We start from the raw sequence: 17500 nt of genomic DNA on the forward strand, positions 1-17500 counted from the left end.
TTTTTACTTAATCTGTCGATTCGTTCACTCATACACTCACGATCTCTTACATATTGTTTAATCCTTCTAGAACTGTATGTACATCTCTCCCTCTATCTATCTTTCTATCTAGTTATCTGTCTATCTATCTATCTATCGACCTATCTATATATCTATTCATCCATCTATCTGTCTATCTAACTATCTATGTCTTTCTATCTCAATCTATTCTATACATCTGTGCTTGTGTTTGTATACGTACGTGTGTGTGTGCGTGCCTGTGCGTGTGAGCGTGCGTGCCTGTGTGTGTGTGTGTGTGCGTGCCTGTGCGTGTGTGCGTGCATGCCTGTGTGTGTGTGTGTGCGTGCGTGCGTGCCTGTGCGTGTGAGCGTGCCTGTATGTGTGTGTGTGTGTGTGTGTATGTGTGTTCCTGCTTGTATGCATGAGTGCTCGCATACATCCCCATGCGTGTACTGTTCGTATATTCATTAGTACATGCATTAAACCCTCCACGATGAAGGCGCCACCCAAACAGTCCTTTCAAATCTCAATCCTTTCATTTCATGCAAGTACCTTCGGCCAACATCACGGATCTTGCCCTCTGTACTTGCCTTATCTTTGCTCTACATCTCTTATCTTTGATGGACTGATAAACTGCATGAAATGTTTGTGGCTTATCCGGGCTGGTTGGAGGGGGGGGGGGGTCGCGGAAGTTGGCTAAAGATTGCAATTGCGAAAGTAAACACACGTACGGGTTGCCTTCGGGACAATGGTGAATTATTCATGTCTTAATTTGCTATAGTTTCCCCTTGCTTTGGAGGAGAACTTGCCATATTCCTTCCTTCTCTCCGTTATCATATATATATATATATATATATATATATATATATATATATATATATATATATATATATATATATATATATATATATGTTTTTTTCTCCGTCTCTCTCTCTCTTGTTAGTTCTCCTTCCCATTCTCTCTCTTTCCCTCTTCATAATATCCTTTCTCCATTTCTCTCTCTCTCTCTCTTTCTATTTTCTCCATCTCTCTCTCTTGTTAGTTCTCCTTCCCATTCTCTCTCTTTCCCTCTTCATAATATCCTTTCTTTATTTCTCTCTCTCTCTCTTTCTATTTTCTCCGTCTCTCTCTCTTGTTAGTTCTCCTTCCCATGCTCTCTCTTTCCCTCTTCATAATATCCTTTCTCCATTTCTCTCTCTCTCTCTTTCTATTTTCTCCGTCCCTCTCTCTTGTTAGTTCTCCTTCTCATTCTCTCTCTTTCCCTCTTCATAATATCCCTTGTCCATTTCTCTCTCTCTCTCTTTCTATTTTCTCCGTCTCTCTCTCTTGTTAGTTCTCCTTCCCATTCTCTCTCATTCCCTCTTCATAATATCCTTTCTCCATTTCTCTCTCTCTCTCTTTCTATTTTCTCCGTCTCTCTCTCTTTCTATTTTCTCCGTCTCTCTCTCTTGTTAGTTCTCATTCCCATTCTCTCTCTTTCCTTCTTCATAATATTCTTTCTCCATTTCTCTCTCTCTCTCTCTTTCTAATGGTTTTCTTCTTCTCTCTCTTTCTTCTATTGTCTCGTTTTCCCCCTCTCTCTTTTTTGTACTCAACCTCTCCTCTCTTCCCACTCTTACAATCTTTTTTCCCCCCCTCCTCTCTGTCTCCACCTTCCAATCTGCTCTCCTCTCCTTTATTCTTTTTCGACAATTTCCCTCCTCTCTCTCTCTTCTCTCCGTCTTATCCTTCACACCTTCTTCACTACCCTCCCTCCACATCACTTTTAACTCTTTCCCCCTCTCTCTCTCTCTTCTTTCCCGCTTCTCTAATCCCTTCATCCTTTACCCTTCTCCCCTCTCCCTTCTCCTCCCTCCTCTCCTCTCTCTCCTTCCTCCTCTCATCTCTCTTTTCCTCCTCCTCCTCCTCCTCCTCATACACCCATACAAAACACTATCTCAGCATAGACGTCAAGCATCAGTCTCCAACACGGGCAGGGGACGATCCCACTCTCGGACGCCGATGAATCCGAGAGGCTGAGCTATTTGTTAGCGGGTTTTCGCTCGATATTCGCGGAGGGCAGTGTTTGGCCTGGCGTGAGACGGTGCGGTGCTGCGCTCGGTTCCTCTGGGAAAGTTCACAGCCTGTTCAAACCCAAACTTGATTTCCTTTATAGAGATAGACCTTTTCGTTTATTCTTTTCTGTTTCTTTTCTCTGTGATTGGTTGATTCGTGTTTGTATTTTATGTACATTGTGTTATTTTTGTGTATATATGTATATTTTGTTATGTATATTTTGTTCAATCGAGGGACTTTGCGAATAAACTTGTTCTTTAGGAAGCTCCCTTGTTCACAGCTTTCCGCGCAAGTTGTCCCCAAAAATAGAGTGTGTTGGAGGGGGGTAGATGTGTGTACGTGTACGTGTGTGTGCGTGTGTGCGTGGATGTGCGTGTGTGTGTAAATATACATAAAGATAGATAAGTAGAGAGAGAGACAGGAAGGGGGGGTGAGAGAGAGAGAGAAAGAGAGAGAGAGAGAGAGAGAGAGAGAGAGAGAGAGAGAGAGAGAGAGAGAGAGAGAGAGAGAGAGAGAGAGAGAGAGAGAGAGAGAGAGAAGGGAGAGAGAAGGGGAGTGAGAGAAAGAGAATGAGGGAGAAAAGAGAGGGGAGAGAGAAATGAGAGAGAATGAGAGAGAGAGAGAGAAGAAAGAGAAAGCAGCAGAGAATCCGAATGCATGTTTCTGGATATTATAAAAAAAAAAAAAAAAGATTAGCATGGGGAAACGATCCTACAGATCTCCCCAGCCATAAAAAAAAAAAAAAAAAAAAAAAAAAAAAACAGTCCTAGTCCTGCCAAGCCCCCCCCTCCCTTCTCTCCCTTCCCCTCTCTCCCTTCCCCTTCATCGCCCGAACTAGGGGGGTGACAATCCTTGGCTCGAGTACCGTCCCAGAGCCAGCCAAGGCAAGTGGAACCTCGGTGCTTGCCTAATGATGATAATAATAATGATAATGATAATAATAATAATAATAATGATAATAATAATGATAATAATAATGATAATAATGATGATAATAATGATAATAATAATAATAAGGATAGTAATAATAATAATAATAAGGATAATGATAATTATGATAACAATAATAATAATGATAATGATAATAATAATGATAGTAATGATAATAATGATGATGATAATAATGATGATAATAATAATAATAATAGTAATAAGGATAATAAGGATTATAATAATCATGATAATAATAATAATAATAATAATAATAACAATAATAATAATAATAATAATAATAATAACCATGATAATAATAATAATGATAATAATAATGATAATGATAATAACAATAATAATGATGATAATGATAATGATAATAATGATGATAATAATAATAATGATAATGATAAGGATAGTAATGATAATGATAATAACAAGGATAATGATGATTATGATAACAATAATAATAATGATAATGATAATAATAATGATAGTAATAATAACAATGATGATGATAATAATAATAATGATAATAATGATGATAATAATAATGAAAATTATAATGATAATAATAATAATAATGATAATGATAATAATAATAATAATAATAATAATAATAATAATAATAATAATAATAATGATAATAATAATGATGATAATAATAATAACAACATCAATAAGAACAGAGAACACTGGCAAATTTACCAGCTTCGTGTATGTTCTGCCAAGGCTTTCTTAATCCCGTCTTTGACAGCGTTTACCTCCCTGTCGCTATGGGCAGCCTAAAGGTGCTGTCACACTAGCACTTTTCCCGTCATTTTGTTTTTTTTACAATTTTATTTAACATAAATACAGAGATTCTTGAATATATATGATTTGACTATGCTTGGTTGAAAAAAGTTGACGGAAAGGTTTTCAGACGGAAACGATCATTGTCGTCTGACTTGAAAATCGACAATTCGTTCAAAAATGGAAAAAAACTTTAATAAAATTGTCAAAAAATTGACGGAAAAAGTGCTAGTGTGACAGCACCCTTAGACGGGGATCAGCTGGCCTTATCTGACCATATCTAATCTGGATCCAGATTTGAATCCGGGATGGTGGACTATTTTTTTTTGACCAGGTTTGACTTAGGTACGTTATCAGGAGGACCTTGCTTAACCTAAGTGTCTCTTCGCTATATGCTTTTTGTTGTTGTTTGTTTGTTTTTTGTTTTTGTTTTTTTCTATATTGTGATGATTTGTGAAAGGCTTTTGTCGACTCTGAGTTTATCATCATTTTTTTAAAAGCTCGTTAAGTATCGTGATTTAGTTTTGGATAATATTTAAAAGGCTTTTTTTTTATTTCATCTTAGACTTCGGCCAGAGGAAGGTCTCTGTAATGTAACCAGTGCGGGAGTCTAGTCGGCCCGAGGTAGGCCTGGGTCCAAGGCTGAGGCTGGGAAGTGGAACCCGGGCTTTCGTCTTGACCTTGTCCCGCTTCTTCACGTTCTTGAAAGATTTTTTTTTTTTTTTTTTTTTTTTTTTTTTTTAGTCTTTCTTCATTGTTGTTTGTGTTTTCTTTGTTGTTCAGTTTTTTTCTCTCTTTTTCTGCTTCTTTTATTATTTCTTCATTTTTCTTTGTATTTTCTTGGTTGTTCACTTTTTGTTTTTCTCTCTTTTTTCTGCTTCTTTTATACTTTCTTCCTTTTTGTTAGTATTTTCGTTGTTGTTGTTTTTTTCTTTTTTCTTCTTCTATTCTTTCTTCCTTTTTGTTTGTATTTTCTTTGTTCAGTTTTTTCTCTCTTTTTCTTCTTCTTTTATTCTTTCTTCCTTTTTGTTTGTATTTTCTTTGCTGATCATATTTTTTTCTCTTTTTCTTCTTTCTTCCTTTTTGTTTGTATTTTCTTTGTTCATTTTTTTTTCTCTCTTGTCTTTTTATATCAGCAGTCGACACCTTCTTTCCTCTGTTGTTATCTCCGTCTTTAATACGATAAGAAGAGATAAGAAGGAGTGGTTAATCTTCTCTATTCTTGACCCTCGATCAATATTCAAATAACATTCCGATTATTCCCGTTATGGTCATTATCTTTTATTCATTTATTTATTTATCTTTCTATTATATATTTTTTTTCTTTTTTTTTTCTTTTTTTTTTTTGTCTTCTTTACACTTATTTTCAGACCAAGTTGTGTCCGTCTCTCCTTGGCAGCCTAGGGGTTGTTTACAGTACCTGTTTACTGTTGTTTATTTCCTGTGTTTGCTTGGAAAATAATACATCAGTATCCACATCATCCACTTAATCTACACTATCACATACCATATCACCCATGCCATCCACATCATCCACTTAATCTACACTACCACATACCACATCATCCATATCATCCACTTAATCTACACTATCACATACCACATCATCCATGCCATCCACATCATCCATGCCATCCACATCATCCACTTAATCTACACTATCACATACCACATCATCCATGCCATCCACATCATCCACATAATCTACACTATCACATACCACATCATCCATGCCATCCACATCATCCACATAATCTACACTATCACATACCACATCATCCATGCCATCCACATCATCCACTTAATCTACACTATCACATACCACATCATCCATATCATCCACATCATCCATGCCATCCACATCATCCACTTAATCTACACTATCACATACCACATCATCCATGCCATCCACATCATCCACATAATCTACACTATCACATACCACATCATCCATGCCATCCACATCATCCACTTAATCTACACTATCACATACCACATCATCCATATCATCCACATCATCCATGCCATCCACATCATCCACTTAATCTACACTATCACATACCACATCATCCATGCCATCCACATCATCCACATAATCTACACTATCACATACTCACATCATCCATGCCATCCACATCATCCACTTAATCTACACTATCACATACCACATCATCCATATCATCCACATCATCCATGCCATCCACATCATCCACTTAATCTACACTATCACATACCACATCATCCATATCATCCACATCATCCATGCCATCCACATCATCCACATAATCTACACTATCACATACCACATCATCCATGCCATCCACATCATCCACTTAATCTACACTATCACATACCACATCATCCATATCATCCACATCATCCATGCCATCCACATCATCCACTTAATCTACACTATCACATACCACATCATCCATATCATCCACATCATCCATGCCATCCACATCATCCACTTAATCTACACTATCACATACCACATCATCCATGCCATCCATTGTGGAGATTTTCATTTCCATTCGTAACTTCCTACGTTTGTTGTAATGAATACAGTTTATAGCATAACATGTTCTAGTTTTTTTTTCTGTATTGTCTGTATTGTCGGAAACTTTTCTAGAAGTAAAAGGACGTTCCAATTTATTTCTCGTTATTTGCGTATCAAGAAAAGATTTTTTTTTTCTTTTTTTTTTTAAGTATAAATGAAGATTTCTTGGTTTAACTTTCTTAATGTTCTGTGAAGTCCTGTTCGTATGACAGGTGAGGGAATTCGTTCTGTACCTCTCGAACAGGTATAGATTTCATTTAGATATATATTTCATATACTTATTATTATATATATTAAATATATATATTATAAATATTTAATATATTTATTATTATATATATTTATTACTATATATATTGAATATATATATATATTATAGATATTATATATATTAAATATATATTAAATATAGATTTCATATAAACTTCATTTCATGGTTGGTGGTACAAGAACTGTTTGTCGTTAGGCTAGTCTGCCAAATTTCTAGTAAGTGTCTAAAGGCGGTGTCACACTAGCACTTTTTCCATAATTTTTTTGACAATTTTCTGAAATTTTGACGACTTTTGAGCGAATTGTCGATTTTCCAGCCAGACGATAATGATCGTTTCCGTCTGAAAACCTTTCCGTCAACTTTTTTTTAGCCAAGCATAGTCAGATCAAGATCTATATTCGAGAATGTTTGTATTTATGTTTAATAAAATTGTCCAAAAAATTGACGGAAAAAGTGCTAGTGGGACAGCACCTTTAAGTGACTGAAGTTTCCTGTCTGCTAATATATGATTATCTACCCTTTCAGATTCTTCATAGATTAACCTGAGACCGTGAAATCTGTCTCATCTTTACCGTACATGTCTTTACACAGAAACTAGTACACACGTGTATTCCTCACCCATATCCTTACGCTTATCTATACCAATATAAAGTCAGTCTGTATGAGATTTGCTCCATCTAATCCTGGAATTTTATACAATCCGCGTTTCTCGAAGATGGTGTTGCAACTTGCCATCAAATCCCTCATACCGCCAACGGGAACCCCTTGCACCCTTTTCCTCCCTTTCAGAACCCAGTACAAGACGCCCAATAATACCTTCTTCCCTTGACTGAAACCTCCATTCCCCAAGTACCAACGCGGGTTTATTTTCAGAGCCTGTATAAGGGAAATATCTGTTGACTTCCCCTTTAGTTTCCCGGATTGTACACTGCCGCTCACCGGGTTGTGTTCCATCAGATATGTCATGGCAGGATATGGTAGATACTTGCCAGTACCATCGTCTCATGGTAGTTCCTGGCCATGCTTCTCAGAGCCAATTTGTGAAGGGCAAATGGCACCTTCCATCTCACTCTTTTTCGTCTGTCCTCTTCTCTTCATTTTTCTCTTCCTTCTCTTCCTCCTCCTCTTTTTCCTTTTTCTAGTGCTCCTATTCTTCCTCCTCTCTTTTCTTCTTTTTTCCTTCTTCCTCCTCCTCCTCCTCCTAATTTTCATCCTCTTTCTCTTCGTCCTCTTCCTTTTTCTTCATTTCCCTCTCCTCCTCCTCCTCCTTCTTCTTCTTCTTCCTTCTTCCTTCTTTTCGTCCTCCTCCTCCTTCTTCTTTCCTTCTTCCTCCTCCTCCTTCTTCTTTCCTTCTTCCTCCTCCCTCCTCCTCCTTCTCCGTCTAGGTATCCTCCTCCCCTATCTCCTCTCTTCATTTTACACCTCCTCTTCCTCCTCCTCCTCCTCCTTTTTCCTTTTCTTCCTCTTCTTCCATCATCTCCTTCGCTTTCTCTTCCTCTTCCTCCTAATTCCCCATCTCTCCTTCCTCCCCCTCCTCCTTCTCTCTTTTTCCTCTTCTTCTTCTTCCCCATCTCTCCTTCCTCTTCCTTCCCCATCTCCCCTTCCCTTCCTTCCCTTCCTTCCTCTTCCTCCCTCCATCTCCTCTCCTCCCTCCTCCTCCTCTTCTCCCTTTTTTCCTCTTCTTCCTCCTCCTCCTTCCCCATCTCCTCCTCCTCCTCCTCCCCCATCTCCTCTCCCTCCTTCCCCACCTTCCCCACCTCCTCCTTCCTCCCCCATCTCCTCTCCCTCCTCATCCTCCTCATCCTCCTCCTTCCCCACCTCCTCCTCCTTCCCCACCTCCTTCCTCCTCTTCCTCCTCCTCCACCTCCGTCTTCTCCCTCAGCAAACGGAGATAAACAAGGCAAGTAAAATCCCCCTTGTGCACACACAGGTTAACGTCTAGTGGAGGTAATAACACAACTGAGGTCAAAGAGCAAATTGGACGAAAGGGAAGAGAGGGAGAGAGGGAGAAACAGGAGGAAAGGGCGGACGGATGAAATGGAAGAAGAGGGGAGGAACGGAGATGAATAGAGAGGGAGAAACAGGAGGAAAGGGCGGAAGGATGAAATGGAAGAAGAGGGGAGGAACGGAGATGAATAAAGAGGGAGAGGGGGAGGAAGAGACGGGGACGAAGAGGAGGAGAGGGAGAGGAAGGAATGGAGATGAAGTGAGGGAGAGGGAGAGGAAGGAATGGAGATGAAGAGAGGGAGAGAGAGAGAAGGAAGGAAAAGAAGGAAACGGCGGACGAAAATGAAATGGGAGAATAAGAGAGAAAGGGAGATGAAGAGGAGGGGAGGAATGAGGGAGAGGATGGGGGAGATGGGAGAGAGAGAGAGGATAGGGGAAGAGAGGATGTGAGAGGGAGAGGTAAGGTAGAAAGAAGAAGAGGGAGAGGGAGATGTAAAGACGAGGAAATCGAAGAGAGAGGAAGAGGAAATGAGTGTATGTATGTAGGAGGAAGAAAAGAGGAGGAGGGAAGAGAGAGAGAGAGTTGGATAGACATTTAGACAGAAAGGTAGATAGAGAGAGACAAACAGACAGACAGACAGAGAGATAGATAGATAGAGAGAGAATGAGAGATGGGAGGTTAGGAGATGGGAGAAAGAGACAGGGAGAGAGAGAAAGAGTGGTATAGAAAGGAGCAGAGCGATAGACGAAAGGAAGAGAGAGAAAAGAGAGGGAGGAGAGTAGGGGAGGAGAAAGATAAGAGAAAAATAGGAAAAAAATATCAAGAAACACAGCAAATAACAAGAAGAAGAGGCAGAAAATAACAAAAGTAATATAAGACAAGCAAAAAAAAAAAAAAAAAAGTCAGTACTGAAAACAATAACAAAGAATAAAGAAGAAAAAAATAAACGATAAAGTGAAAGAAAAGAAAAGAAGGAAAAAGAATCAGAGAAACAGAGAAATCAAGCACGACAGAGAAATAAAAAAAATACAAGTGATGAAATAGAGGGCGAAAGAACACACGAATAAATAGAGGTACAAAGAAGAATAAAGAGATAGGACACGGCAACCCATATTGAAAAGAGAAAGAGGCAATTTATCCTAAAATATAGTCAAGAGTGAAAACTAAGAGAGAGAGGAAAAAATGAAATAAATGGCGGAAGGGCTACAGGAGCGATAAACGTGGAGATGAAGAACGCAAGAGAAGAGAAAAAAAAATACGAAACATTTTGAGAACTAGGAAAGGGGAAGAGAAGAATAAGTGAAGACGTGGGGATAAAACTAATTAAAAGAAGAGGAAGCTATGGATGGATTAAAAGGGCGAAGAAAGGTGGGACAGAGAGAGAGAGAGAGAGAGAGAGAGAGAGAGAGAGAGAGAGAGAGAGAGAGAGAGAGAGAGAGAGAGAGAGAGAGAGAGTGAGAGAGAGTGAGAGAGAGAGAGAGAGAGAGAGAGAGAGAGAGAGTGAGAGAAAGAGTGAGAGAAAGAGTGAGTGAGAGAGAGAGAGAGAGAGAGAGAGAGAATGAGAGAGTGAGAGAGAGAGAGAGAGCGAGAGAGAGAGAGAGAGAGACAGAATGAGAGAGAGAGAGAGAGAATGAGAGCGAGAGAGAGAATGAGAGAGAGAGAGGGAGAGTTATAATGCGAGAAAGAGAGAGGGGAAAGAGCGTTAGAGAGAGAAAGAGGGGAGGGGAAGAGAGAGAGAGAGAGATAACGATTTAACCTATGTGAATATGCAGGAGTGGAGATATTGAGGCAACATAGCGGATACGGTTTGAGAACATCTCATGAATGTATGCACATATACACGTTCGGGTAATACCTGCACACACACGCACATGCATATTCTCTCCCTCTCTTACACTCTCTCTCTCTCTCTCTCTCTCTCTCTCTCTCTCTCTCTCTCTCTCTTTCATTCTCTGTCTCTCTCTCTCTCTCTCTTCTTCTCTCTCTCTCTTCTCTCTCTCTCTCTCTCTATCTCTCTCTCTCTCTTCTTCTCTCTCTCTCTCTTAACTCTCTATGTATCTCTCTCTCCATGTATATATATATATGCATGTATATATATATGTATATATATATATATATATATATATATATATATATATATATATATATATATATATATAATAAAATATAACATAATTCCCCTTCCCTCTTCCCAACCCCTTGCCCCCTTCACATACCCCCACCCTCCTCCGCTCCTCCCTCCTTCCCTCCCCGCCCCCACCCTCCCACCCACCCCCACCCTCCCCTCCCCCACTCACCTGATCAGCTGTGATGTATCCCGGCTTGTTGAGAACCACCCACGTGACCGTCTCCTCGCAGGGCGGTTCAGTCAGCGAGCCTTCGTAGGTCAGGTAGAGAGAAGAGGTGAACAGCTCTTGGATCGGGACGAAGTGAATCAGGGTCGATTTACCTGTCGGAGAGGCGAGGGGAGGCGAGAGAGTGAGATGAGGAGGCGAGAGGGTAATTTTTTTCTTTTTTTAAATTTTTTTCTTTATTTTTTTTTCTTTGGGGGGGTTGGGGGGAGTGGGAGATGGGGGGGGAGAGGAGAGGAGTGTGAAGTGGGTTGGGGGACGAGAATAATAGGTATATATATACATACATATATATATATATATATATATATATATATATATATATATATATATATATATATACATGTATATATATATATATATATATATATATATATATATATATATATATATATATATATATATATATATATATATATATATATAGAGAGAGAGAGAGAGAGAGAGAGAAAGAGAGAAAAGGGAGAGAGAGAGACAGAGACAGACAGACAGACAAACAGACAGACTGACAGACAGAGAGAGAGAGAGAGCAAGAGAGAGAGAGAGAGAGAGAGAGAGAGAGAGAGAGAGAGAGAGACAGACAGACAGACAGACAGACAGACAGACAGACAGACAGACAGACTGACAGACAGACAAAGAGAGAGAGAGAGAGAGAGAGAGAGAGAGAGAGAGAGAGAGAGAGAGAGAGAGAGAGAGAGAGAGAGACAGACAGACAGACAGACAGAAAAACAGACAGGTAGACAGACAGCCATAGTGAAAAAGGCGAGAAAAACTGCTTACAGATCAAAGAAAAAGACAGACAAATAGACATGTAGACAGACAGACAGAAAGACAGACAGACAGACAGAAAAACAGAAAGACACACTGAAAAAGGCGAGAACAACTTACAGTTAAAAAAATCACACGAACCTAAATGAACTAAGCCAAGAAATGTGTGAAATGTTTTGAAAATGATACAATCCAGTTTACGTATTTACCCGAAAAGAAATGTTTATGTATCAGAGGAGTATAGTTCTCTATGTATCCACTCTTAAAGACACATATCTATGGACATTCACGTATCGATATATGTATATGAATGCAATGCATAGATACATCCTTTGCCATATATGTAGAAGTTGTTGCACAAAATTTCCCTCCTTTTCAGTTCCTCCCCTAACCCTCCCTCTCTTTCTGCTCCCTTTTCCTTTCTCCCCTCCTTCTTCCCTTTTCGTTCCCCCTCCTCATGTACAAGTCCCTCATATCCCTATTCCCTTTCGTCCATTCCCTCTCCTTGTCCTTTCTTCCTTCATCTCCTTTCTTTCGTTCCCTATTTTTTATCCTCTTCTTTGTTTCTCCCAATTTTCCCTTTTCCTCTTTTCCTCTTCTTCTACCTTCTCTTTTTCTTCTTCCTTCCTCCTCCTCTTTCCTCCTTCCTCCTCTATCACCCTCCCCTTATCTCCTTCCTCCTTCTTCCCCCTCCATCACTTTTTTTCCTACATTCCCCTTTCATCCTCCTCCCACCCTCTCCCTTCCCCACTCTTCCTCCCCCCTTTCTCCCTTCCACCCTCACCCACCCTCCCACTCCATTCCTCCCTCATCCCTTCCCTCCATCACCTCCTCCTCCCAACCCAACCCCACTCCCTTCCTCCCTTCCACCCACCTCCTCCCTCAACCCTCCCCACCCGCCCACCCCCACCCTTCCCCTCCTTCACCCCTCCCCACCCCCTCCCCCTCCTTCACCCCTCCCCACCCACCCTTCCTCCCCCCCTCCTTCAACCCTTCCCCTCCCCACCCACCCCTACCCTTCCTCCTCCCCCTCCTTCAACCCTCCCCCCTCCACCTCCCCACCCCTCCCCCACCCATTCCCCTTCCTCCTCCCCACCCATCCCCACCCTTCCTCCTCCTTCCCCACCCTCCCATCCCTCCCCCTCCCCCAGCCAGCGTTGCAGAGAGAGAGAAGGCTCGCAACGGCGTTTAAATTCATGCAGGAGTCTTGCATCTCATCAACGACCAGCCAGCGAGCATCATTTAGGCTAGTCGCTAATTACAGTCAATTAAGCCGTGCGAGGTGGGATCTGCCGGGATGCTGGATGGGGGATGGTGGGATGGTGGGATGGTGGATGGTGGGATGGTGGGATGGCGGGTTGGGGATTCTCGGTCTTTTTTTTTGGGGGGGGGGAGTTGGGGGTTGGGGGTTTGGGGATTTTTCTTTTTTGTTTGTGTTTCTGCGTGTGTCTTTTTTTTTCTTTTCTTTTTATCTGTTTATCTTTCTCTCTCTTTTTCTTTTTCTGTCTCATTCTGTCTCTCTCTCTCTGTCTATCTGTCTCTCTCTATCTGTCTATCTATCTGTCGATCTATCTATCTCTGTCCCTCTCTCTTTCCCTTTCTATCTATCCATCTATTTCCCCCTCACTCCCTTCCTCCCTCCCTTCCTCCCTCTCTCCTTCCTCTCTCCCTCCCTCCCTTCCTCCTCCCTCACTCTCTCTCCTTCCTCCTCTCCCTCCCTCCCTCCCTCCCTCTCTTCTTCCTCCCTCTCTCTCTTCCCCCTCCTCCTCCCTCTCTCCCTCTCTTCCTCCCTCCCTCCTTTCCACTCTTCCCCACCTCCCCCTCACCCCTCCCCCTCTTTCTCTCCGGTGTGATGACTCATTACGAGAACTGACGGCGCTTTCGAACAGCTGATCTGCAACGCTGAACGATCACGGGAGAAGAGGGGGGGCTGTGTGTGTACATATAAATACATACATATATATATATATATATATATATATATATATATATATATATATATATATATATATATATATATAATTTATTTATATATATTTGTATATATATTTATATGTATATATATATATATATATATATATATATATATATATATATAATATATATATATCTATATATTTAGATATATATATATATATATATATTTATGTATATATTTATTTATTTATATATATTCATATATACATATATATAAATATATATATGTATATATATATATATATATATATATATATATATATATATATATATATATATATATATATATATATATATATATATATATATATATATATATATATATATATATATATCTATCTATCTATCTATCTATCTATATATATATATACATATACATATATATATATATATATATATACACATATATATACATATAAATTTATTCATATAATATATATAAATATATATATATATATATATATATATATATATATATATATATATATATATATATATATATATATATATATATATATGTATATAATATACACACACACACACACACACACACACACATATATATATATATATATATATATATATATATATATATATATATATATATATATATATATATATATATATATTTATATATATATATACATATATATATACATATATATAAAGAGACAGAAAGAGAGAGAGAGAGAGAGAGAGAGAGAGAGAGAGAGAGAGAGAGAGAGAGAGAGAGAGAGAGAGAGAGAGAGAGAGAGAGAGAGAGAGAGAGAGAGAGAGAGAAAGAAAGAAAGAAAGAGAGAGAGAGAGAGAGAGAGAGAGAGAGAGAGAGAGAGAGAGAGAGAGAGAGAGAGAGAGAGAAAGAAAGAAAGAAAGAAAGAAAGAGAGAGAGAGAGAGAGAGAGAGAGAGAGAGAGAGAGAGAGAGAGAGAGAGAGAGAGAGAGAGAGAGAGAGAGAGAGAGAGAGAGAGAGGAAGAGAGAAAGAGAGAGAGAGAGAGAGATAGAGAGAGAGAGAAATGATAGAGATAAGATAGAGAAAGAGTAAGAGAGAGAGAATGAGACAGATAATAAGATAGAGAAAGAGAAACACAGAAATATAACGGACACTTCCCCGCCCAACCCACCCCCCCCCCAAAAAAAAAGAAAAAAAAAAGAAAATAAAAAAAGATTAAAGAGAGTAAAAAAAGAAAAGCAACTTAATTAAAGGGGATCAGAATTACATCAGCTGAGGGGTTTTTTAGTCTCCTCATGCATACAACTTATCTCCAGTTAAGTGCTAAAAGAGCCGGTATATGACCCTGATCTAATCATAGTTGAGGAGAGGGAAGAGGAGGAGAAGGAGGAGGGGGGAAGAGAGGAGAGGGAGGAGGAGGAAAGGGGAGGAGGAAAGAGGTTTTAGGAGGAAGGGGGAGGGAAGGAGGGGGAGGAAGGGGGATGGGGTGGAGGGGAGGAGAGGGAGGAGAGGAAAGGGGAGGAGGAAAAGGAGGATGGGGTGGAGGGGGAGGAAGGGGGTGGGGGAAGGGAAGGAGGAGGAGGGAAAGGGAGGATGGAGAGGAGAGGGAGGAGGAGGGGGAGTGGGAGGAGGGGGAGAGGAGAGGGAGGAGGAGGAAAGGGGTTTTAGGAGGAAGGGGGGGAGGAAGGAGGAGAGGAGAGGGAGGAGGAGGAGAGGGGAGGAGGGAAAGGAGGATGGGGTGGAGGGGGAGAAAGGAGGAGGAGGAAGGGGGGAGGGTAGAGGAGAGGGAGGAGGAGGGGTAGGAGGAGGAAGAGTAAGAGGGGAGGAGGAGAAGAGGATGAAAGGGGAGTGGAGGGGGGGGGGAGGAAGGTAAGGATGAGGAGGAAGAGAGAGGTGAGAGAGGAAGAGGAGGAGGTGAAGGAGGAATAGGGATCAGGGGAGGAGGAGGAGGAAGAAAGATGTAAAGAGTGGGAAAGGAACGGGGGGGAGAGGGGACGGAGAGAGGAGAAGGAGCGGAAGGGGGAAGTATATAAGAGAGAAGGAAAGGAAGGGAATAGGAGGAAAGGAGGGGGAGGAAAGGAAAGCGGAGGAAGAGGAAGAAGGGAGAGGATGAGAGAAAAGAAAATGAAGGAGATAAAGAAAAGTGTGAGAGGATGAAAGGGGATGAAGAGAGGAAGGAAAGGGAAGGAAGGGAAAGAGTTGAAAAGAGGAGGAGGGGGAGAGTAGGGATAATAAGAGGAATAACATGAATGGGAAGAGATGGAAGGGGGACAAGAAACGTAGAAGAGATTAAAGGAGGAAGAAGCGAAAGAGAAGAGATGAAATTAAATAGGAAGTGGAAATGAAGAAAAAGAAAAGAAAAGACGAAAGTGAGTATAAAGGAGAGGAAGAGGATGATACGGAAATAAAACTTCAAAGAGGAAGAAAGAAGAGAACAGAAGGGAACGAAGAGGAAGTGGGAGAGAAAGAAGGCGAACGGGGGGGGGGGGGGGGGGGGGATCACTCCTCTTTACACAAGGTTCTATTTTTCGCTCATATAATCAGATTTGTGTGTGTGTGTGTGTGTGTGTGTGTGTGTGTGTGTGTGTGTGTGTGTGTGTGTGTGTGTGTGTGTGTGTGTGTGTGTGTGTGTGTGTGTGTGTGTGTGTGTGTGTGTGTGTGTGTGTGTGTGTGTGTGTGTGTGTGTGTGTGTGTGTGTGTGTGTGTGTGTGTGTGTGTGTGTGTGTGTGTGTATAGATGTAAGGATGTAACCAACATCACGCATCACCCATAGATATTATAGGTAAGTTTATAGCTAATACATCATTGTGGGTTGTAAGTATGCAGTAAGTGTACTATAAGTTAGGTGTGAACAATATATATTCACACCTACTGCATACCTTAAGATGGTTGGTTACAAGTAGATTTTAATGTTATTATAGTGAGGAAGATAGGAAGTTAAGACAGTTGAATGTTCAAGTAGATAATTAAGGTTATAATTATAGATGGGAGATAATTAAGATTATAATCATAGATGGGAGATAATTAAGGTTATAATCATAGATGGGAGATAATTAATTATTATTATTATCATTATTGTTGTTGTTGTTGTTGTTGTTGTTGTTATCATTATTATTATTATTACCATTATTATCACTATTGTGAATATCATTATTATCATTATTTTCCTTGTTATTGTCACTATAATCATTACTATCATTACTACTACTATTACTGTTTTTTATCCTCTTAATATCCTTATCATTGTTATCAACATCACTATCACCATTATCATTATCATGATCATCCAAATCACAACATCAACGACAACAACAGTAACAACATCATCATCTTCGTCATCAATAACAACAACAACATTAATAACAACAACAACAACATCATCATCAACAGCAACAACATCATCATCATCATCATCATCATCATCATCATCATCATCATCACCATCATTACCATCATCATCATTATCATCATCATCATCATCACCATCATCATCACCATCATCATCAACAACATCAACAACAACATTAACAACAACAACGACAACGTCATTATCATCATCATCATCATCATCACCATCATTACCATCATCATCACCATCATCATCATCATTACCATCATCATCATCATCATCATCATCATCATCATCATCAACAACAACAACAACATCATTAACATCATCATCATCACCATCATCATCATCACATCATCATCACCATCACCATCATCATCATCATCATCATCATCAACAACAACATTAACAACAACATCATCATCATCACCATCATCATCATCATCATCATCACCATCATCATCACCATCATCATCATCATCATCATCATCAACAACAACAACATCATTAACATCATCATCATCACCATCATCATCATCACATCAT

At 39.9% G+C, this 17500-nt stretch overlaps 1 protein-coding gene across 1 annotated transcript in view; it reads right to left on the reverse strand.

The window, feature by feature from the left end:
- LOC138860093 (carbonic anhydrase-related protein 10-like) overlaps positions 1-17500 on the reverse strand; it is a gene marked incomplete at its 3' end in the record, with an annotated part of 153549 nt that overhangs the window by 402 nt on the left and 135647 nt on the right. Inside the window, 1 exon segment of the mRNA XM_070116935.1 lies at positions 10857-11008. Within this exon segment, the coding sequence (XP_069973036.1) occupies positions 10857-11008 (152 nt within the window).

This window comes from Penaeus vannamei, chromosome 39 (assembly GCF_042767895.1).
Source record: "Penaeus vannamei isolate JL-2024 chromosome 39, ASM4276789v1, whole genome shotgun sequence".
In the NCBI taxonomy this organism is placed as follows: Eukaryota; Metazoa; Arthropoda; class Malacostraca; order Decapoda; family Penaeidae; genus Penaeus; species Penaeus vannamei.